At 45.2% G+C, this 25029-nt stretch overlaps 1 protein-coding gene across 3 annotated transcripts in view; it reads left to right on the top strand.

Annotated features, from left to right (window-relative positions):
* Window positions 1–17940, top strand: part of RNMT (RNA guanine-7 methyltransferase) — a 73546-nt gene extending 55606 nt beyond the window's left edge. For all 3 annotated transcript variants that reach the window (XM_073590029.1, XM_073590028.1, XM_073590030.1), the window contains exons 9-11: window positions 12648–12749; window positions 12831–12864; window positions 17382–17940. In XM_073590029.1, the coding sequence (XP_073446130.1) occupies window positions 12648–12749; window positions 12831–12864; window positions 17382–17419 (174 nt within the window). In that variant the 3' untranslated portion in view covers window positions 17420–17940. The remainder of the gene's footprint in view (window positions 1–12647; window positions 12750–12830; window positions 12865–17381) is intronic.
* Window positions 17941–25029: the final 7089 nt, after the last annotated feature.

Below are 25029 nucleotides of genomic sequence, written 5' to 3'. Positions count from 1 at the left end.
GCGTTCCACGCTCCCATCAAATGCGTCCATGACATGGCCACAGGGTGCAGAAGGGTAGTCATGAGAGCTGTGGGTCATGACTACCATCATGACAGCTGTGGGGGTGGCGTTCAAGGGAGATCTTGATTTTCCCTGTTTCACTTCTATGTATAGCACAAACGATCGGATGATTGCAGCTTCATGTCTCCTTAGGGGACTAACAAATTACAATAAAAAGTGGGGGAAAAAAAGTTTTTTTTTAAATGCGTAAACAAAAAAACACAAGATCAAATCCCCCTCCTTTTGCCCACTTAAAAATTAAACTATTAAAAAAAATTGAAAAATGTACATATTTGGTATCCCTGTGTTTGTAAAAGTCTGATCTAGCAAGTTTAAAATAAATTAATCCCATCAGTAAATAGTGTAACGAGAACATGAATCGAAATGGCAGAATTACATGTTTTTGGCCACCACAACATTTCAATAAAAGGCAATCAAGATTTATTGTCAACCCCAAAGCGATATCAGTAAAAACGTCAGCTCAGGAGGTAAAAAATAAACCCTCGCATCGCTCCAGATCCCGAAAAATGAAAACGTTACTTGTCTCCGTAAAGGGATGAAAACGTGTTTTGTTTTTGTTTTTTTTTTTCAAATTTCTGTGGTTTTTTTTTTTGCCACTCAATGACAATAATAAAAAAATAAATGTTTAACTGCGTACTCGTACTGGCCTGGAGAATCATATTGCCAGGTCAGATTTGATATATTTAACACGGTAAATAAAAGCCCAAAAATCAAGTGAAGAATTGCACTTGTTTTGCAATTTCAGCATGCTTCGTTTTCCAGTGCGCTATGTGGTAGATTAAATGGTGTCATTCAGGAGAATGTCGTCCGCCAATAAAATCCCTCATACTTATGACTCTTGGAGGAAGGGAAGAAAAAATGAAAACAAAAAAGAATCAGAATCGCCATGTCATGAAGGGATTAAAGGGAATCTGTCTCCAGATTTTTGGTGCTCCGTTTGAGAGCAGCATGATGTAGAGGCAGAGACCCACATTCTAGTTATGTCACTTTCTGGGCTTCTTTCTGTAGTGACACCCCACTTCACCAAATCAACAATAAAGGGCCTAGCTGCACCCTGCAAAAGATGAAAAATGTGCAACAATGAAAGAGGAAAAGGATGTATAGAATGCAGGAGTTATTAGTTGATATTTTGGCTAAAATATGCAAGCTCGCATCTCACTTCAATGGTCCTCATTGTCTTGCGAGTCCCTATGCTAAAATTTATAGCAACTAACCAAAAAGGACATAAAATTAAACAAAAAAGTCACAGAAAAAGGAAAGGCAGCTGTGTATTCCAAGACATGATATGAAATGCACATCAGGGTACTGCCGGCCTCCATGATATAGGCAGGGGCGGCACAAGTGCAAATGACTGATGGGACAAACGCTCACAAATACATTCTTTTTTATTAGTTGCAGCTTTGCCGCTCCGCTCACTGATAAAGCCCAATCCACAGCACTGATTGACAGCTTTCTGTCTACACACTGCATAGGCATAAAGCTGGGGGAGGGGGATTGGAAAGACAGAACTCATGAATATTAAGGATTTCATTGCTGTAGGTTTGTTAGTACTCATAGTGATAAAACTGTTTTACCAGCAGGAGATTATCAAAACTATAGCAAGCAGCTAAGTGAGTGACACAGCAGGAGAATCAAGGTCTCTTCCCCCACATTATGCTTCTCTTGGAAGAGGTAGCAAAAACCTTGTGACAGACTCGCCTTGTAAAGCGGGATTACTGTCATTTTGCTTCCTTTCTAGGCTAGAACCACAGTTTGAGACTTGTTTTAATAGCATTGTATTATTACAGGAGGTGCTGTAAATAGTGAGCGGTTACTCTGCAGGTTTTTATCATTTATTGATTATGCATTGCTTATATAGCGACATCATATTCCACTGCGCTTTACATACATTATAATTTTGGCATAAAATTTTATTTAGTTCTTCACAATGCAAAACCAAAAGTAATCTTAATGGAAGGGTTAGCCACACTGGTCTAAGATTTTTACCTTTTTATGAAGTGGTAAAAAAAAATTCTGTCTTCAGCATGTTTTAGGATATGGTCACACGGGACTCGTATTCTGTGGATTGGAAATTTAAGGGGTGAAACTGTTGGTTCATATCACGTCCACCATTAAGGGGGGGTGCCAGCTCCACATGTGCCCACCAGACATCTGCACATACGGTAGATGTCAGATAGGGTTTGTGCACATTGTTTTCATGCATGGCTGAAATCTGCTGTATTTAGTGTTATTCCTTTCCACCAATTGCAAGCGTAGTTGGGAATTGAATACGCCTCTCCCGAACTATGCGAAGGAGCTCTCCTAGCACAAAAGAATCTATCTTCCAAGTACCCACTGGGAGAGATGGTGACCCTGTAAGTCAGGGTCCGACCTGGTAACAAGCCTCGTATAATGACAATTGCGAAAATGGATTTTGAATTGATGAGTTTGTGACTTTGCGTTTATTTATGTGGTGTTGTAATGCATTGATTTATAGGGTATATATCTTTTCTAGGTGATGCTTGCCAGATAAATTCTTTTTCTCTATCGCTTCATTGGGGGACACAGAACCCATGGGTTGTATGCTGCTGCCACTAGGAGGCTGACACTATGCATAGAAAAATTTTTAGCTCCTCCTCCGCAGTATACACCCCACCGACCGGCAGTAATTTCCTCAGTTTAGCTTACTGTCAGTAGGAGGTGGACACGGGTCTTTCTTTAGACCCATATCTACCTTGATGTGCGTCGTTTCTTTTCAGGTTATCCAGAGGGATACAGAGTGAAAAGTCACATCTGTACTCCCACAAAGAGACTGTGAATACGGCGTGTACTGCCACCCCGTATCCTCACAGCTCTCCGCAGCAGGACCAGCAGCTCTTCCGGGCAGCCGCCAACACGAATACGTGTCAGCGATGCAGAGGGTCCATGCCTTTAGTCTCCCATCCACTCGCCTAACAGAGCCTGTCGGTTGGATGAGGCGCAGACATACTCAGGACAAGCAAGGTACCTTTATTCAACTCGGGTCCGGGATAGGGTGAGTATTGGGCCCCCATTCTCCTCAGGCGGCATGGTCGCAGCTTCAGCGTCTTCTTTGGGGCGGGTGGCTGCGGCAGCGCTGCGGGCTTCCGCGGCCGTCCCGCGCCTCCAGGCAGCCTCCGCATTTGCCCTCCAGCCCGCTCCCTTCACCCCGGCCAGGTTTCTCTCAGCAGCGTTCAGGCTGTGTCACCTCTGCGCCGCCCCGTGCTGACAGGCGGTCGCCGCTATTTATTTAGGCCCCGGCTTCACTTTGGGCCTACTACAGCGTGGCGGGCTTCCCTCCCGCCCGTCATAGGCCCGTCCACCGCCTCTCCTCATGCTCCTGTCGCACTGTCACAGCGCTCAGCCCACCTTTTATAGCGGGCGGTACCTTTTTCTCAGAGCGGCGGTAAGCTCCGCCCTTCATCGTCTCAGAGCGCGTTTTTCCCTCAGTCTCTTCTGGCGGCCGCCATTTTCTATGATCTGGCAGCTGGACACCGTCAGCCGGACTCCGCACTCTCCTGCGACCCTGCAAGTACACGAGCTGCGCAGCATCGCTTACTGGGGTTATCCACAGGACAACGGACCGTGAGTAGCTCTGCTTCTGCAGACTGACACCCTCCTTCCTGTCCCCCAACCTTCCGGCACGCCTTCAGTGACTGTCCCATTATGTCTACCTCTAAGCCTGACCATTCTCGCCCCCCTGCTCCCATGGGCACTTTAATCAAGTTCTTTGCATGTTCTTCTTGCAAACGCAAACTTCCCTCAGGTCAGCCCACTCCCCTCTGCCTCGACTGCAGCAATCCCATTCAACCCACCGCCCAGGAGCTCCCTATGGCTACCTGTGAGAGTGAATCCCCCATTCCTGGCTGGGTTTCTTCTCTATCACAATCAGTGGCGGATCTTACTAAGGTGTCTCAGTCCCTAGTGGCCGTTCTTGATAAGCTGCCCCTGGACACTTCTACAGTATCCAGCAGGGCACAAGAGGTTCCATCTGAGCCAGCCAGCATGAGCCGCAAAAGGCCCAGGCAGGATTTCTGGCCGGAATCCTCCCCTCGCCCCATCTCACCGCATAGTCCTTCCCAGCAGTCTCCTTCCCGTGCATCCTCACACGAGTACAGAACCTCATTGCTGCGATTAACCACACTTTCGAAATCACAGACTCCCCTGCTAAACCCTCAGATCAGGAGGTTTCGTTCAGACGGGCAGAAACACCTTCCAGAGTCTTCGCCCCGCACTCGGAGTTTGACAAGCTCCTTACCAGGGAGAGAGAAAATCCGACCAGGCTCTTTCAAAGAGGGAAGCGCCTCAGCGTGCTGTATCCATTTTCGAAAGAGCTCACCGACAATTGGTCGGCCTCTCCCTCTGTAGACGCTCCCGTGTCCAGACTATCTAACAACACGGTCCTCCCGATTTCAGGTGTGGTGTCTCTGAAGGATTCTAACGATAGGATCATAGAATCCTTAGCAAAGTCAGCGTTCGATGCGGCTGCAACGGCGCTGAGCCCTGCCTTCGCTTCAACTTGGGTAGCTAAGGCCATAGCTACTTGGGCAGAGGATCTCCGCCAGGGCATTTTAGATAAAGCCCAACCAGAGCGTTTGGCGGAGCTAGCCAACCAGATCTCCCATACAGGGGATTATCTGGTCTCGGCCTCCTTGGATGCTGCATCTTGCGCAGCTCAAAAGTCCAGCAACGTGGTAGCAATCCGGCGTACAATTTGTCTCAAGGCTTGGCAGGCGGATTTGTCTTCAAAAAATGTCTCTTACCAATCTACCTTTTCAGGGAGCGCGTCTTTTCGGATCCCAGCTGGACCAGATTATTAAAGACGCCACTGGAGGCACAAGCTCTCTTCTTCCTCAGTCCAAGCCTCGTAGACCTCCTCCAAGACGTCAGTTTCGGCCCTTTCGGTCTTTCCGCCGCTTCGCGACGGCAGAATCCTTTTCCAACCAACAAAGGCCGCAAGCACGCCAGGATAGGAAGAAAGTCTCCTTTAGGCCCACTCCCTCCTGGCGATCTCATTCTTCCCATGGAAGATCCTCCAGGTTCAGAACTGGACGTTCCACTTCATCATGACTATCAACGGAACCCCCAGGCGCCTTCCCAACTGGGCGGTCGACTCCTTTTCTTCAGCGACGTCTGTCTTGCTTCAGTAGAAGATGCTTGGGTCAGGGAAGTTGTAGCCTCAGGATACAAGATAGAGTTCACCTCTCAGCCCCGGGATCGTTTCTTCGTGTCCCGACCTCCAAAGGACCCTGCCTTGGTTCCGGGTTTCTTTGCATCCATCGCCTCTCTCCTCAGTTCCGGGGTTATTGTGCCCATTCCCGAGTCAGAACGTTTCACAGGGTTTTACTCAAACCTGTTTGTTGTACCGAGAAAAGGCGGCGAGGTCCGGCCCATCCTGGACCTCAAGTTACTGAACAAAAGAGTCCGCCTATGACATTTCAGAATGGAGTCTCTTCGTTCAGTAATCACTTCCATGGAAGCGCAGGAATTCATGTGCTCAATAGACATTCAAGACGCCTATCTGCATGTTCCCATCTTTTCCGGGCATCAGAAATTCCTGCGTTTCGCGATTCACCAGGACCACTACCGGTTTGTCGCCCTGCCGTTCGGTCTCGCCACCGCTCCCAGAGTATTTACAAAGATCATGGCTGCGTTGATGGCCTCGTTGAGGAGCAGAGGTCTCGTCCTCGTACCTCGACGACATTCTAATCAAAGCTCCGTCTTTTCACCAGACTCGCCAAAGTCTTACCATCCTTCTCGACACCCTGTCCAATTTCGGGTGGCTCGTCAACAAAAAGAAGTCCTGCCTTGTTCCGCCTCAACGCCTTGTGTTTCTAGGCCTATTGTTCGACACCCGTCGAGCGAGGGTTTTTCTTCCACAAGAGAAGATGTTCTCTCTGCGGCGAGACATACGATCACTGCAGAGCACTTGGCTTCCATCTCTCCGGTCAGCTATGAAGGTTTTGGGAAAGATGGTGGCGACGGCCGAAGCGGTCCCCTTTGCCCAATTTCATTCAAGACCGCTTCAACAGGCCATCCTGTCTCGGTGGAACAGGTCTGTCCTTTCCCTGGATCGTCCAATTCGCCTTTCGCCCCGAGTCAAACAATCCCTCAATTGGTGGCTGACGTCGCCCCTCATTTCCCTAGGCCGGTCATTCCTCCCGATTCACTGGCAGATTGTGACAACGGACGTCAGCCTTCTCGGCTGGGGTGCAGTGTTTCGCAATCACACTGTTCAGGGTCGGTGGTCGACTCGAGACAAGTCTGCCTATCAACGTCCTCGAGATACGGGCGATTTATCTGTCTCTCATTCACTGGGAAAGACTTCTCGGGGGTCTGCCAATCCGGATTCAGACGGACAATGCTACAGCAGTGGCATATTGTCAACCACCAAGGGGGAACACGGAGTTCCTCTGCTCTAGCGGAAGTGTCCAAGATTCTTCACTGGGCAGAGATATCAGTCCCAGCGATTTCCGCGGTGCACATTCCTGGCGTGGGCAACTGGGCCGCCGATTTTCTCAGCCGCGAGTGTCTCGCGGCGGGAGAGTGGTCCTTACATCCGGACATCTTCCATCAGCTTTGTCGTCATTGGGGGACTCCGGACGTAGATCTACTGGCATCTCGCATGAACAGGAAGGTGTTCGTATCCAGAGCCCGAGATCCTCTCGCAGTGGGTGCCGATGCTCTGACCGTTCCCTGGTCTCAGTTCAAGTTCCCCTACCTGTTCCCGCCCCTTCCTCTTCTTCCCAAGCTGTTGAGGAAAATCAAGGAGGAAGGAGTTCCGGTCATCCTCATCGCTCCAGATTGGCCCAGAAGAGCTTGGTTCTCGGACATCGTCAACCTGCTCGCGGACACCCCCTGGAAGCTTCCAGACAGAGCAGATTTGCTGTCTCAGGGTCCGATTTGCCACCCCAATTCTCGGCCGCTCAATTTAACGGCGTGGCTGTTGAGACCGCGGTTCTGAAATGTTCAGGTTTTTCAGATTGGGTTATTCACACCATGATCCGGGCTAGAAAGCCTTCGTCTTCCAAGATTTATTATCGTACATGGAAGGCCTATTTCGCTTGGTGTGAGGCCAATGACATTCCGTCCATGGCCTTTTCTCTCCCTTCTGTCCTAGCGTTCCTCTAGTCAGGCCTTGATGCGGGCCTTGCCCTCAGCTCCTTAGAATGGAAAGTGCCAAGACTTGACCCTTTTTTTCAGAAGACGTTGGCCTTGCGTCCGCAGGTCAAGACCTTTCTTCAAGGAGTGGCTCATGCGGCACCTCCGTACCGCGCGCCTGTGGATCCATAGGATCTTAATCTTGTTCTCGAGGTTCTACAAGGTCCTCTCAGGGAAGTTTTCCTTTCCCTTCTTTCCTGGAAAGCTGCCTTCCTGGTGGCCATCACCTCCATCCGGCGCGTGTCAGAGTTGGCGGCCCTTTCTTGTCGCTCTCCTTTCTTGTCGCTCTCCTTTCTTGGTGCTCCACCAGGATAAGGTGGTCCTGCGGCCCCCGCCCTCTTTCCTTCCTAAGGTGGTATCCACTTTCCACCTGAATGAGGATATTGTTCTCCCGTCCTTTTGTCCGGGTCCAACTCGGCAGCACTCCTTGAACAAGCTAGACCTGGTCAGGGCGATGAAGGTCTACCTGGCTAGGACGACTCCTTTTGCGGAAGACATACTCTCTTCATCATTCAAGATGGGGCGTGGAAAGGTCAGCCGGCCTCCAAAGCTACTATTGCTCGCTGGATCAGATCGGCAATTTTGGAAGCCTACCGGGTCAAACATCGAGTGGCCCCTCCTGGAATTAGAGCTCACTCTACCCAGGCAGTGGGTGCCTCCTGGGCGGTGCACCACAGAGCTTCCCCACTGCAGCTTTGCAAAGCTGCAACCTGGTCATCTGTTCACACGTTTGTGAAATTCTACATGGTGCACACCTACGCTTCAGCGGATGCCAGCCTATGAAGAAGGATCCTGCAGGCAGCGGTGGTGAGTCCGCTAGCCTGATGGAAGTTTGCTTTCCCTCCCTAGGGACTGCTTTGGGACGTCCCATGGTTTCTGTGTCCCCCAATGAAGCGATAGAGAAAACAGGATTTTTGGGTCGCTTACCGTAAAATCTGTTTCTCGGAGCCTTCATTGGGGGACACAGCACCCTCCCATGTTCTGCAACTCCTGTTTTCATGTTGTTTGTTCTTACAGTTGAGTTGTCCTGTTTCAATCTATTCTGTTACTTCTCCTACTGCTTTCTCACTAACGGAGGAAATTACTGCCGGTCGGTGGGGTGTATACTGCGGAGGAGGAGCTAACTTTTTTCTATGCATAGTGTCAGCCTCCTAGTGGCAGCAGCATACAACCCATGGTTTCTGTGTCCCCCAATGAAGGCTCTGAGAAACAGATTTTACGGTAAGCAACCCAAAAATCCTGTTATGTGAGAGCTAATTTGCATAGTTTTCTCCCATGGAGTATTGCCAGTAAGACGTCATACTTTCCTGGTCTCCACGCGTAGAACCAGTACGATCTGTAAACTATACATACAGGGAGTCATTTATGCAGCTTTGTCTTGGAAAAAGGGCACATGAAAGAGAAATTCTAAAATGTGCCGAGGTTAGTTAACCCCTTACCTACAATGGACGTAATATTCCGTCCATGTGACACTGGATCTAATTCCCATGGATGGAATATTACGTCATAGCGATCAGCGGCGCCCACGTTAACCCCTTGCACACCGCGATCAAACACGATCGCGGTGTACCGGGGGGTAAAGGGAAGCATCGACAGGGAGGGGGCTCCCTCAGTGCTTCCCTGAGCCCCCCACAGCAGCGCAATGTGCAGCCTTGTGCAGTGCCTGTGACAGATCGCTGATCTGTCACATGACAGTTATGTCCCCCCTGGGACAATGTAAAAAAGTGTGGGAAAAAAAGTGTAAAAATAATTTTTTAAAAATCGCTAAATGAATTAAAAAAGAAAAAATATTCCCAAATAAATTCATATTTTGGAAATAAAAAAAATAAAACAATAAAAGTACACATATTTGGTATCGCCGCGTCCGTAACGACCCGCCCTATAAAACTGTCCCATTAGTTAACCCCTTTAGCGAACCCCTTAAAAAATAAAAAACGAAGCAAAAAATGATTTATCATACCGCGGAACAAAAAGTGCCATAACGCGCGATCAAAAAGGCACATATAAATATCCATGGTACCGCTGAAAACTTCTTGTCCCGCAAAAAACGAGCCGCCAAACAGCGTCATCAGTGAAAAAATAAAAAAATTATAGCTCGCAGAATAAAACGATGCAAAAATAATTATTTTTTATATAAAATTGTTTTCATTGCATAAAAGCGCCAAAACATAAAAAAAGACCTAAATGAGGTATCGTTGTAACCGTACTGACCCGAAGAATAAAAGGGCTTTATCAATTTTACCGCAGGCAGAACGGTGTATACGCACCCCCCAAAAGAAATTCATGAAACGCTGGGTTTTTTTTTATTCTGCGTCCCAAAAATCGGAATAAAAAGCGATCAAAAGATGTCACGTGCCCGAAAATGATACCAATAAAAACGTCAACTCGTCCCGCAAAAAATAAGACCTCACATGACTCGGTGGGTCAAAATATGAAAAAATTATAGCTCTCAATATGTGGTGATGCAAAAACTATTTTTTACAATAAAAAGCGTCTTTTAGGCTATGGGCCCACGTAGCGTTTTAATATGCACAATGAAAACCGGACTCCTTCCCAGAAATCGCGCGTTTTTTTTCTGCGCTTTTTCACCGTGATTTTACCGCGATTCTGCCTTGATTTTCTCAAGCACTTTCCAAGCGATTTGAAGCATCGCTTGCAAAGTGATTGACAGGTTGGTCACACTCGTCAAACATAGTGTTTGACAAGTGTGACCAGCTTTTTACTATTGAGGCCGCCTATGCGGCATCAATAGTAAAAGATAAAATGTTAAAAATGATAAAAAAATAAAAAATCGGGGTATATTTTCCTTCCGACGTCCCGCGCTGCCATCCCGGGCCTCAGCGTTCCCGGTAATGCCTTGCGAGACCTGTGATGACGTTGGTCTCGCGTTACTATAGCGATCTCGCGAGACCGCTAGAGTCACGCGAGACTACATCATCACAGGACCTTGCCGCAAGGCATTACTGGGAACGCTGAGGCCCGGGAATGCAGCTCGGGACGTCGGAAGGTAAATATACCCCGATTTTTTTTTTTTTTTTTTTTTTTTTTACAGGGGTATGGTACCCAGGGCCTGGAGGACAGTCTCCTCTCCTCCCCACCATGGGTACCAACCGCACATGAGACGCTTAACTTCCCGCATGGTGGGCATAGCCACATGTGGGAAGTAAGCGATTCTCATGCATTCCTATGGGTGCGGAATCGCAGCAATTCTTTGCGATTCCGCACAAAAGAATGATCATGCTGCGATTTCTTTCCTTCCGCGATGCGATTCCGCCGCGGGAAAAAAGTGCAGCATTAACACAGCATGTGCGGAATGCCATAGGAATGTATGGGGTGCGTCATGTACAAGATTTTTAAACATTTTCGCTCCGAAAATCGCAGTAAAAACGCTTAAAAATCGCATCGTGGGCACACAGCCTTAGCGTGTGACAGCTGCCAAACATAAAAACCACCATAAATAGTAAATCAAGCCCCCCGTTATCACCCCCTTAGTTAGGGAAAAATAATAAAATTAAAAGAAAATGTATTTATTTCCATTTTCCCATTAGGGCTAGAGTTAGGGCTGAGATTAGGGTTAGGGGTGTGTTGGGGTTAGGGTTGGAGTTATAATTGGGGGTTTTCCACTGTTTGGGCACATCAGGTGCTCTCCAAATGCAGCATGGCGTCTGATCTCAATTCCAGTCAATTCTGCGTTGAAAAAGTCAAATGGTGCTCCTTCCCTTCCAAGCTCTGCCATGCGCCCAAACAGTGCTTTACCCCCACCTATGGGGTATCAGCGTACTCAGGACAAATTGCAAAACAAATTTTGGGGTCCAATTTCTCCTGTTACCCTTAGGAAAATAAAAAATTGGGGGCAAAAATATCATTTTTGTGGAAAAAAATGATTTTTTTATTTTCACTCCTGGGCGTTATAAACTTCTGTGAAGCACTGGGGGGTTCAAAGTGCTCACCACACATCTAGATAAGTTCCTTGGGGGGTCTTGTTTCCAAAATGGGGTCACTTGTGGGGGGTTTCCACTGTTTAGGTACATCAGGGGCTCTCCAATCGCGACATGGTGTCCGATCTCAATTCCTGCCAAAAAAGTCAAATGGCGCTGCTTCCCTTCTGAGCTCTGCCCTGCGCCCAAATAGTAGTTTACACCCTCATATGGGGTATCAGCGTACTCAGGACAAATTGTACAATAACTTTTAGGGTCCTGTTACCCTTGGGAAAATAAAAATTAGGGGTTAAAATATCATTTTTGTGGAAAAAATATGATTTTTTTAATTGTAACGCTGTATGTTATAAACTTCTGTGAAGCCCTTGTGGGTTCAAAGTTCTCACCACACATCTAGATAAGTTCCTTGGGGGGTCTAGTTTTCAAAATGGGGTCACTTGTAGGGGGTTTCCACTGTTTAGGTACATCAGGGGCTCTCCAAACGTGACATGGCGTCCGATCTGAATTCCAGCCAATTTTTGCATTGAAAAAGTCAAACAGCGCTCCATCCCTTCTGAGCTCTGCCATGCGGCGAAACAGTGGTTCCCCCCCACATATCAGGTAACAGCGTACTCAGGACAAACTGCACAATATCTTTTGCAGTCCAATTTATCCTGTTACCCTTGGTAAAATAAAAAAAAATTGGACCTGAAGTATTTTTTTTTTTTTTGTGAAAAAAAGTTAAATGTTCATTTTCTTTTTTTATTTTTTTTTTTTTTAAATATTCAAAAAAATTCCTGTGATGCACCTGAAGGGTTAATAACCTTCTTGAATGTGGTTTTGAGCACCTTAAGGGGTGCAGTTTTTAGAATGGTGTCACTTTTGGGTATTTTATATCATATAGACCCCTCAAAGTGGCTTCAAATGTGATGTGGGCCGTAAAAATAAAATGGTGTTGGAAAAATGAGAAATCGCTGGTCAACTTTTAACCCTTATAACATCCTAACAAAAAAAAATTTTTGTTCCAAAATTGTGCTGATGTAAAGTAAACATGTTGGAAATGTTATTTATTAAGTTTTTTGTGTGCCACATCTCTGTGATTTAAGGGCATAAAAATTCAAAGTTGGAAAATTGCGAAATTTTAAAAATTTTCGCCAAATTTCTGTTTTTTTCACAAATAAACGAAAGTTATTTGAATGAAATTTTACCACTAACATGAAGTACAATATGTCACGAGAAAACAATGTCAGAATCACCGGGATCCATGGAAGCGTTTCAGAGTTATTACCTCACAAAGGGACAGTGGTCAGAATTGTAAAAATTGGCCCGGGAGTTAACGTGCAAACCACCCTTGGTAGTGACGGGGTTAAGCAATGCAACCAAAATCAGATGTGTCTAGTATATTATACTTAATTTCTTATGCTTTTATTAGAATTGTCAGCATCCTTATGTGATAGATACCAGCATCTAGGATTAGGAATAACAAAATGGCATGTCTCCTTCTATTTTCAGCAATATCCTCCTGCTCCTAATTCCAGTTTAGCTTCAAATGCTGAAGAGGATTATGAACATGCTAGAATTGTAAAGGAAAGTGGCAATGCCAAGCTGCCGCTGGTAAGTATTTCTTAGTCTCCTGAAGGATAGGGAGACCCCCACCATAGCTGTATCTATAACATGTTTTTTTTCTTTTTTAAGGGTACACTAAGCAAATCTGAATGGGATGCTACAAGTAAGTTGTTTTCTAAATTCTGTTGTATTCTTAAAATGAGTGCCGCTAGTGGAGTTACAGTATTCATTTTCTTTTCAGCAATGTGTAGCTGTGACTTGGACAGTATGGGTCATGAGAATAACATTGCATACCACTTAACCTGCGATGTACATTTTTGTCGTAGGTCACTGCGGCATGTGTAGTAGGCGCAGCAGCTGAGCGCACTTCGTTGTCTGTAGATGTTGGCTCTGCTCTCATGGAGAGCTGATGAGTTATCCTGCTATCTGGGGTCTTACTGAAGACCCCCATGGCTGCGACACTAGTCCTTCTGTTATGCTAAGCCAGAGGCTTCATAGAAGACTCTGTAGTGCTTTATATGGTTGTTTTTTTTTTTTTCTTACAAAATTTACACCACTTAGATACCTTTCCATTTCCAGTACTTTTTTGACATAGTAAAATGAATGATGTGTCTCGACACTATACCGTATATACTTGTGTATAAGCCGAGATTTTCAGCCCATCTTTTTGGGCTGAAAGTCCCCCCTCTCGTCTTATACACGAGTCATATACCTGGGGGTCAGAGGGGGGCGGGGGGTGTCACAGATCATACTCACCCGTCCTGACACTCTCTGCAGCCCCCTCGCTTCTCCGCTGTCTCCTTTCCTGCCTTCAGCGGTCACGTGGTACCGCTCATTAAACTCATGAATATGCGCATATTCATGAGTGGTAATGAGCGGTGTCATGACCGCTGAAGGCAGGAAGGGAGACAGTGGAGAAGCGAGGCTGCAGAGACGTTCCAGGACGGGTGAGTATAGCGATATTCACCTGTCCTCGTTCCCACGCTGCTCACCGCTGTCTGCTTCTTCCTGCGTCCGTGATGTTTAGCCAGCAGGGGGCGTGGTGACGTGGTTAGTGCACGTCGCGCCCTCTGCTGGCTGAACAGTCACTGACAGAGGATGCGCAGACAGTAGTGAGCAGCGATGGACCCCGGACAGGTGAATATCACAGGTGCCGGGTCCTGAGCAGGAGAAGTGAGTATGGCGTTTTTTGTTTTTTTTTTTTGCAGCAGCAGCATATGGGGGCATAATATATGGGGGGCATAGTCTATGGAGCAGCATATGGGGGCATATCCTATGGAGCAGCATATGGGGGCATATCCTATGGAGCAGCATATGGGGGCATATTCTATGGGGCAGCAAATGGGGGCATAATCTATGGAGCATCTTATGGGGCCATAACCTTTATGGAGCATTATATGGGGCATATTATTCTATGGAGCATCTTATGGGGCCATTATTAACCTTTGTGCAGCATTATATGGGGTGTATTTTGTATGGACCATTATATGGGGCTCCTGATTCAATATGGATATTCAAAAACATTTAACCTACTGATGTCGCAATTAATTTTACTTTTATTGGTATCTATTTTTATTTTTGAAATTTACCAGTAGCTGCTGCATTTTCCACCCTAGGCTTATACACGAGTCAATAAGCTTTCCCAGTTTTTTGTGGCAAAATTAGGGGGGTCGGCATATACACGGGTCGGCTTATACATGAGTATATACGGTAACTTGTCCCACAAAAAAATCAAGTCCTGTCATGACCATGTCGATGGAAAAATAAAAAAGTTATTGCTCTTGGAAGAACAGCAGGATAAAAACAAAAGAATGAAAACAAAAAATATGCGGGTCCTTAAAGGGTTAGTCTGGTATAAATAGTATTTTACAGGTTCCACATTACCAGGCATTATAGATTACTGAGGTTTCACAGTGAAATAATAAATAGATGGAGCCTGTAATTTCAACAAACTGTCATAAATGAAGAATTTAAGTGGAAGTTGAGATACAGTATTTTTCAGACTTTAAGACACACCTAACCATAAGACGGACCTAGGTTTTAGAGGGGAAATTGGGAAAAAAAATGTGGTCATGTCTGTATTTAATGTCCCCTATTCTGGTATATATGGTCCCCTCATCCCCATCCTGATATACATGGCCCCCTCATCCCTATCCTGGTATGCATGGCCCCCTCATCCCTGTCCTGGTATGCATGGATCCCTCATCCCTATCCTGGCAGGAATGATCGCCCTCATCCCTATACTAGTATGCATGGCCCCATCCCAATCCTGGTATACAGGGCCCTCCATCTCGTCCTAGTATGCATAGCCCCATCCCCATCCTGGTATACAGGGCCCTCCATCTCGTCCTGGTATGCAGGGCCCCCGATCTCGCCCTAGTATGCATTGCCCCATCCCCATCCTGGTATGCATGGCCCCATCCCCATCATGGTATACAGGGCCCTTCATCTCGTCCTGGTATGCATGGCCCCGTCCCTATCCTGGTATGCATGGCCCCGTCCCTATCCTGGTATGCATGGCCCCGTCCCTATCCTGGTATGCATGGCCCCGTCCCTATCCTGGTATGCATGGCCCCCGTCCCTATCCTGGTATGCAGGGCCCCCATCTCGTCCTAGTATGCATAGCCCAATCCCTATTCTGGTATGATTGACCCCCCCCATCCCGGTCCTAGTATGCATGGCCCCATCCTTATAATTGGCTCCCACCCCCATCCCCATCTCGGTATGCATGGCCCATCCGAAAACATAAAAAAAAAACCAAAAAACCCATTACACTTACCTACCAGGCGCTCCCTCGCAGTGTACTGCTCCGGTGCCAGCCAGTGCTTTATGCTTGTAAGCAGCGCATGGCAGGGACGTCATGCGCTGCTCACAAGCAGAGCACAACTGCCGGAATACTCATCGGGAATGTGCTCGCAGAGAGCAGTGAGTATTTATTGCTCTTCAGTAGCGTGCAGTGTCAGCCGCCTGCCGTCACGTGTGCCGCCACTTAAGAGAAATGAATATATAATAGTAATCTTTTTATATAGCGCTAACATGTTCCGCAGCGCTTTACAGTTTGCACACATTATCATCACTGTCCTCGATGGGGCTCCCAATCTAAATTCCCTATCAGTATGTCTTTGGAATGTGGGAGGAAACCCACGCAAACACGGGGAGAACATACAAACTCCTTGCAGATGTTGTCCTTGGTGGGATTCGTACCCAGGACTCCAGGGCTGCAGCGCTAACCACTGGGCCACCGTGCTCTTAAGTAGCGGCACATGTGACCACCAGCAGCAGCAGGAAGGCTCTGGCTGACTCTGCGTGCTACTGAAGAGCAATCAGTACTCGCTGCTCTATGCGCGCACAGTCCTAGCGAGTATAGGAGACACCTGTCCATCCTGGGCATTGGATGGGGAGAAGCCACTGGGGACCTGCCTGTCTGTCTAGCTTACCTAGCCGCTCTGTCCCCAGCGGCCTCTAAAGTGTCCTAAATGTCTTAGTGTTTCAGAATCAAACATGTCTGGCTGAGATCATACAGCCAATATCTGAAACATGACAGAGCAGCATGTATTAGCTGTCAGGTCCCTTTAATGCTGAAAACCAGTTTAAAGACGTTGACCACTTTTGTTAGTGCAGCTTTTCTCACATACTGCCCATCATTTCTGTCCATGCAATGACTGCTGGTGGAGCAGCCTGTGCGCGCATAGACTGTGACCAGATCAGTCCATCTGCCTCTTCTGATAGAAAAGCAGCTTTCCACTGTGTGGTATTTTACAGTTGTATTGCTGTACATAGATAAAATGGCGTTCTCTTATGAAGCCCACCCACAGGCTGGGCTTCACAGGAGGACAAAGTTGGCAGCTATGGAAGCCTTCAGCATGCCTCTGGCTGCCTTGACAACCCATTAGACTCCTGCAGTTGAGTCACGGGAGGCTGTTGGGAGCTGGCACACCAGCGATCATGCTATTTAATTCCTACTATCAGTGATTGAAAGGGGCATTTAATTGGTTATACAGCTGAGATTGGAGCGCACCTCGAGAATGGCTATTACAAAAAGAATGTCAGTTGTGTATCACAGTAAGTCTCTGCTGGGTATGATGCAGGCTCACCTCCTGAGCCCACACCATACATATGAGACCGATATGTACTGTACCTTTATGTCGTGTGGCAGGAAAGGTGTTACACATACATCTGTGGCTGTCCAGTATCCTATTAGAGCCTTGTAGATGTAACCTAGTGTGAATCTATAAGTTTGTTAGCACAAGGAATATTTGTCATAGAATTTAAGATAATCAACAACATTTTTAATGGTCTTGAGGAGCAAATCTAGACTGCTTAACACTTATAAAAAAAAAAAAAAGTCTCTGCCAACTTTAAGCATATATTTGTTTACATGCTGTGGTATGGAAGGGAAAGCCAGCAGGTAATGTACATTCAGTAGTTGTGCCTTCATGCAGATCTGCATTTCGTAATTGCTACCCATGCTTAACTCAAAACTCTTATGTTAAGAGGTTACTTAAATGACGCTCTAGTATCTGCTGCACCTGCAGGTGTCATCAGAGGGATTCATTTATATTTTAGATGTGAATATTTGTGACCTATGTTGTAGAAAACATTTGCTTATATTCGTGTTTTTCTTGATCAGATTTTTTCTTTCTCTGTTATGTTTCCTAATGTGCCTTTTTTATCTTACAGGTCTATATTTATTATTTGCTTTTGAAAAAGAGACTTGAATGAATATACTTCCAAGAATTCAGTTGGATTTTTTTTTTATTTTTTAATGTTTGTAAATGTTATTCATTTTGGTACAGTTTCTGCGCATGTATGTCATGTTTGACGCATATATCTGTTCACAGCACAAACTTGTCTGTGGCAGGCTGGAGTGTAAATATGAAAATATGACAATAGGATTTTTTTCTTCTTCCAGGGGGTACTCCTTTCTATTTGGGGGGTGGATGAGAAAGGTCTTACATGCACAGAGTGTATTATTTTTTTTTTTTTTTTTTTTTTTTTTTTAACTTGGGTGTGCAACAATTATTCAATTTCTCCTGTTTTCTGTTGTGGTTATACATTTACAGAATGGAATAATTAAAATAGAAAGTGTATTTCTCATTTTAATCCTTTTTCTTCAGACCTCCAGTAAAAGTTACAATGAAAGACTTTTCAGTTTTGATATTCACTTCTCTGGTGCATTTCAGATTAACTCTGTTACATTATATTCAGAACTATAAACAGTTTTGTTTTGTTTACAGTCTGCAGAGTAGCGTTTTCTTCAGTACAGTGCATATTTTTCAGACACCTCTGTTATGGACATATGTCATAGCCCAAGCACCTGTTATGGACTAAAGATGGCAGGGGCAGCCCTTGGATGTTAAATGTAGAAAAATAAAAATTAGGAAGAAAGTGTTGCTGCAAATATTAAGCACTCCTAAAACCCAACTGTAGAACCTTTATGAAGAGCTTTGTGTTTTACAGTCCCCTCCCCCCTTTTTCAACTTTTTGCACAAATACTTGTTTGCCATGAAAAAAATATAAAAATCCGCTTGTACTCGCCCTTCCTGGGTGTTGCTTTGTGTCTCCGCCACTACTTTGGTGATTATGTAAACGCTGCCGTGGTGATTTCATGTCTACAGCACTGCAACCTATAGAGGACATATCACTTTTTGTAATAACCTCATGATGTAAAAGGAGATTGACATATATAAAATCTTTCAGAAATTTCCATATACAGTAGGAAAAAAACTGTGGCACGAACACTCTCTGCTCGAATACAAAACAGGCACTTGTAGACTGTCTCACTTTGAATACAGTACAGGGTGGGCCATTTATAAAGTTGGATCCAAAATGGCCAGCTTCAAAATGGCCACCATGGTCACCACCCATCTTGAAAAGTTTTTCCCCTACCATATACCTAATGTGCCACAAACAGGAAGTTTGATATCACCAACCATTCCCATTTTATTTAGGTGTATCCATATAAATGGCCCACCCAGGTGTATCGATATAAATGGCCCACCCTGTATATACCGTGCCCTGAAGTCCACATAAGCCAAAATGGATATCTTAACCTTAATTAATAGACACCATTAAACACTGGTTTCCCCAGTTGTAAACCCCCCAATAAATCCCCACTGTTGTATAGTAAGGGTGCTCTAGAAACCACCCTACACACATGGCTCCAGTACGTACACCTCGTACACATGCGGCTCCGCTTCGTACACACACAGCTCTGCTCCGTACACCTTGTACACGTGGCTCCGCTCCATACACACACTGCTCTGCTCCGTACACCTCGTACACACGTGGCTCCACTCCATACACCTTGTACACACACGGCTTCGCTCACCTCGTACACACACGCGGCTCTGCTCCGTACACCTCGTACACACACGCGGCTCTGCTCCGTACACCTCGTACACACACACGGCTCCGCTCCGTGCACCTCGTACACACACGGCTCCGCTCCATACACACGCGGCTCTGCTACATTCCCCCTGTAAACCCCTCCTGACCCCACACAGAAACTTTACCTCAACCAGCACAGTAGAGTCTTGCATACAGAGGATCCTGATCATGTGACCCCTGACTCCTCCCCTCCTGTGGCCTCATCACAGGTCCTGTGCACACAGAAAAGAACAGCCTAGGACGTCATTGCAGACTGCGGTGGGTCTATCTGGGAGGGCGAGGATGGGGTGCATGGGAGGGTGTGGCAGCTCAGTGCAGTGCAGGAACAATAGAGTCCCGGGCGGGACGCGGGGGATAAAAAAGGGACTGTCCTGCTAGAATCAGGACGGTTGGGAGATATCATGGTCTGACCTGCCGGGCCCCTGACTCCCCCAGGGCCCGGTCGCAGTGGCCACTGCTGCGACCGTGGTAGTTATGCCCTGGCTGGGGTTTCTCCAGCCCAACCCAGCAATCTGTCTATCCGATCCGCAATTTGTCGAACCCATGCACCCGGCAGACAACATACTGTTCGGCATTCACGGTCTCGGCTGCAGATGACCCTGTCTGTCCGCTTAATTATAGAGTCCCCTACCACCAACATTTTCTGGCCTTTGCTACACTCCTATTTGCCTCCTTCCTACAGGAGTCATTTTCCTGATTGTTGGATCAATGTCCTGTTGTAGTGATCCTCGTCCTTGGATTCCTAATATAAGCCAAACAGGCATATTTACTTGGTTGTGCCGGTTCAGGACTAAGCTCCCTAACACTTTTCCCTTATCCCATTCTTGTAACATTTACACAGCTGCGTACTTCTCTGTCCTGATCTTCCCCATGTCTACCCTCCTCCATATCACTGGCCCCAGCCAGCGCAAGCTCAGTGAGCTCTAAACTCCTCTCCAGGTTTGCAGTGCTCCTGAGTGTTGCCAGCTGCACATTTAGATCCATATCTGTATCGCTGACATTGAATGCAGACTTATTCACCCTCAAATGGCTGTTCAAGGCATGCATACATCTCACAAGATGCAAACCTGGTGGCGTTGTCCATGGAACACATATTCAGTGGGGATAACTGCACAGATAAAAGCCAAAAAAAAAAGGAAGCTAGTAAGGAAAAAACCAAACCATGCTCTTGTGCAGGGCCGGTTTTAGGCAAAGTGGGGCCCTAGGCAAAAGTTTAAAATGTGGCCCCAAATGCTAGCATATTGCACATCACACAGAAGCAATTCGGTTGTTTTTACGTGTGCTGAGTTAAGGCCGCTAAACGAGCGTGATCAACAATTTTGAAGTCGTTTGACGCTTGCTTCCCAGCCTCTTTCCAATTCTCATAGTATAATGCACCCCATAGTTCTTCATAGAGTATAATGTATTCTTCATAGTCGTCGATACAGTATAATGCAGCCACCCCACAGAATTTGTGAGTGACAGTTCTGGTCCAGCTTTTGCTACTTAGACACCTTACTGGCCTTTCAATGCAGGGAGATCTATCTCCATTTGTCTCTCCTACAACTGAACGCTAACTTTTGCACATTTGCATTGCCATATGTGTTAGCCATCGGATAGTCACCTCCCTCAGGAGAGTCGCTTTTTTAGCGCAAATATATTGAGCATTTATTTAAAAAAATTTGGGGGCAATCTTGTGGTTATTGTTTTATTTGCAGCTGAGGAGTGTCCTAATATACTAGCGCCACTGTTTCCAATTGGAATGCAAAAAAAGTTTGTTTTTTGGACTGTTAGCTAACACTGAAATGTAACACAGACCACATAATAGTATATAGATGAGTGCAAAACCAGGAAATGTTTTATATTATATACATAGTGAAATGCTCCAATGTATCACTCAGATACTGTATAGAATCAGCTTCCCGCTCACGGTAAGTATGTCACAGAGAGGAGGATTTTAACATGTTTTGCACCCACTACGATAAAGTGAAAGTAAAATACATGACACCCCCATATTCTTGATGGAAAGCATGTGATTCAGGAATGAAGTTTATTTGCCTTATAATTTAATCTACTTTTATTTTTTAAATGATTTAGCTATATTCCGTATAGGTCCTCATTAAATTCAGCAATCACTAGACCCGTGTGTGTACACTATAGACCCATATATTTTATGAGAAATGAACTTGTTTGCTTTTTATCATCTTAACATTGGTATGTTATGCCTATTAAAAACACTTCCACAAAATGATATACTTGATGAAAGTATGGCGTATGGTGAATGAAGACATTCATTCCTTGCGGTATCCTTGAGTCTACGTTTTCTAGATATAAAGCCCAAAGGGTTGTCATGGCTACACAATAGGGGCAAACTAATTTTAGACAGCAGGAAACCAAAAAAACATTCAACTTTACTCACACTGTCTCTATTTTCAGCAATGTCTTGATCACATAGTATGTTATTAGCTCTGCTATTAATCGAAACTTGCTGTGTTTTATTTGTAATTCTGTCTTACATGACTGATTCAGGTGTCTGGTTTGTTATCTTAGCCTTGACTCATTTCACTCAATGCTCAATTATTTGTTAAGAGCAAAATGTATTTATTATTCTGATTAGATTTTTCTGTTCGTTTTTTTGAAAAAGACGTAACACAGTGTTTAATTTTCATCGTTTTGTTTCTGAAATTACAAATGATTATTTTAGTTTTGGAATACTAACATTTTGTATTGTTAGTTTCTTTTTTTATGGTTCTTAGAAATTACAATTTTAAAGGGTTATTCTCAAGTTGTGCTTTGGGCAGCACACAACTCTGCAGTCTCCTTGCTTCCTTGTTGCTGAAGGGTGGGCACCATTTCTTGAGTGACAGTTCTGGTCCAGCTTTTGCTACTTAGACACCTTACTGGCCTTTCAATGCTTGTTCTAAAATCTGCACCGTTATCACTATATTTGCATTTAAATTTCAAAAACTGACCGTCACATCCAAGCATAAGCATAGTGTGAACAGGTGCTTAACCTAGAGTCACCAACTCATGTACATTCAAACAAAAAAGGAAGCACACTGTAGCGCCATAACATGCAAACATGAAAAATGAAAAATTAATTGCATTGCTGCATTAGAAGTTTGAAAAATTGAGAAAGTTTAGCGCATAAAATGGCCAAGTTATGTGTACCTGGAAGCCACGGTAAGGCTTTTCTCGTTTTCCAGGACCCTATCTATGCCAATCCTCACTAAGACTGAAGTCTCCATCTGAATGGGAACCTATGCTTATGCTTGGATGTAACGGTCAGTTTTTGAAATTTGTATTCATTTACCTTCTGACTGAGCACTCCACCTGTTAGTCGCAGGCATTTTTAATCAAAGCAGGGCCACTTCCCCTCCACAGAGATATAGACTTCAATCTAAACAGAGGATTTTTCATTCAGATGGAGACTTCAGTCTTAAGTGAGGATTGGCATAGATAGGGTTTGGGAAACCGAGAAATGCCTTACCGTGGCTTCCAGGTACACATAACTTGGCCATTTTATGCGCTAAACTTTCTCAATTTTTCAAACTTCTAATGCAGCAATGGAATTTTTCATTTTTCAGGTTTGCATGTTATGGCGCTACAGTGTGCTTCCTTTTTTGATGGAATATGTTTGCATTTAGAGATAACATGGCCTTTGAACTAGTACACGGAAAAGTAGACCAATGAATAAAAGCCCCGTCACACACAGTGATCTCGCTAGCGAGATCGCTGATTTTGTAACGTCACAGCGATCTCACCAGAGAGAGAGCTGTGTGTGACGGGGATCAGCGACCGGCCCCCCCACCGGGTATCGCTGATTTTGCTCGATCGGCCTGGGCCATTTTTTTGATCGCTGGTCTCCCGCTGGCCATTGCACATTGCTGCGTGAGCCAACGATCAGCGAGGCTCCCAGCGCTACAGACCAGCGTCTGAGACCAGCGTCCTCGCTGCTGCTGATCACTGGTGAAGCTGCCTGTTTGGCATCTCACCAGCGATCATGTATCGATGCACCAGCAATCCTGACAAGGTCGTATCATTGTCGGGATCGCTTGTGCATCTTTATGTGTGACGGGGCCTTACGAGAGCTGCTCTAGAAACTGCTGATGGTGGTGGAAAAATGGTTGTGATTTTGCAGGACTGAGAGGTAGGAGAATGGAAATGAGCAGATAATTATTGTGTAGAAAACAATGGGCTGGAGAGAGGTGGCAAGGATCTCAGGAGTTAATTCCTTTAATGGAATGTAACTACTGTGCACACTCTGCCAAGCACTGGTAGTCAATTTCCATGGCAACAAGCTGTACATAATGTAAGATGCAAGCTCTCATAGCAGAAGAATTACAGCAGATAGAAAAAGCAAGTAATTGTAAACTTGCTTATTGTGTTGCTGTCTAGCCAAATTTACCCATTTCATAACCTGAGAATACCCTTTTAATTCCATCGGAAGTTTTTTGTAATGTGTGCCAACTCAAATAAACATATTGGTACCAGAAAAAGTAAGTGTAAATCGAGTTGGTACTGTATAACCTACAAAAGGAGGAGCATTATATGAATTCTCTAGTCAAAGAGTCAAGTCAAGCAGTCAAAATATGAGGAAAAGGAGGATTGAGTATAGCATATCCATCCAGTAAAATGAAGACTCCTGTATTTAGAAAATCCTTAAAACAAGAAGATCTATCAAGGAAATATGGTAAAAACTGACGCATTTCTGGCTCGCAAGGCAACTCATTTTAAGCAAACAAAGACCAATCACATGATAACATAATTAATTTACAATGCAAAACTCTGCCTGTGTAAATAGATTAATATGCATACCTGAATCAAGTGGGCTGCTAATTTGATGGAAAGCAAACCATGTTTCGATGTTTGAAAAGATGTTCAGAAATTCTATTTTTAAATGTATAGGTTGTACACTCTGTATATTGCTAATCACAGTCACTGCATTGAATGCAGTATATGAAGTGGTGCGAGTCGCAATTGATAAATGAATCAATTATGCAACTCTCACCCTGTAGCAAAGAAAGTTGATGTTTTTTGTTAGCAGCAAAACTGCATACATTCATTACAATGACTGGACATTTGAAAAAGCCACTGGATGACAACCAGCTAGAGGTATTAGATTGTGTTTTAAAAAGGCTGGGGGAAAGAATATTCTCCAATAATCAACCTCTCCTAATTATATATCTTAAGTAGAGATGGGCGAACTGGAATGGTAAAGTATGAGGTTTGTACTGTACACCTAGTGTCTGTGCACAGACTTTTCCCTACACTGAGGTTAGTGTCAGAACACAGCTGCGCACTGGAGTACTTTACTCTGCCCTCAACAGGGTAGATAAGTACGTCCTGTGCAGGAGCGCGATGCCGGAGAGTGGTGAAGCAAGCAGGAGGGCGGCATCGCAAGAAGATGGGAAGCGCTGGACCCAGACCTGCGACAGTCATTGGACCAGACTGCACCGGACTGCCTCCCCCGGGTGAGTATTTTTCTTATCTTTCAGGTCAGACCGGTGGCTTATCTACAGCATTTTAGAATGCTGTAGATAAGCCCTGAAATGCAGGGGCCGCATCTTATATCATCCAAAACTGCTGACAGGTTCACTTTAATGGTCCAATACTGGGAATGATAGGGTGAAATGGAGGTGAAAAAATCTTTTTGTGTGTTTTGGGTAACCCATGTAAGATGGAAATTATGGGATAACATAAACAGAGTAGAGACAGCGCTCCACAGGTTAATGGATTTTACATCTCCCTTTTTCTGCCTTTTGTGGAAACGTTTCGATCACTCAAGATCTTTTTCAATCTTGAAAACGATCTTGTGTTATCGAAATACTGCCACAGAAGGCAGAATAAAGGAGATGTAAAATCCACCAACCTGTGAATCACTGTCTCTACTCATTTTGTGATGTTTGAACGTATTCCAAGAGGGACTCCTTGGACCTGACGTGCGCTCCTATTGTGG

The sequence above is a fragment of the Dendrobates tinctorius genome, unplaced genomic scaffold (genome assembly GCF_039654945.1).
Source record: "Dendrobates tinctorius isolate UK_male_01 unplaced genomic scaffold, ASM3965494v1 ptg000115l, whole genome shotgun sequence".
Lineage (NCBI taxonomy): Eukaryota > Metazoa > Chordata > Amphibia > Anura > Dendrobatidae > Dendrobates > Dendrobates tinctorius.
This window is presented reverse-complemented; position numbering and strand designations above follow the sequence as displayed.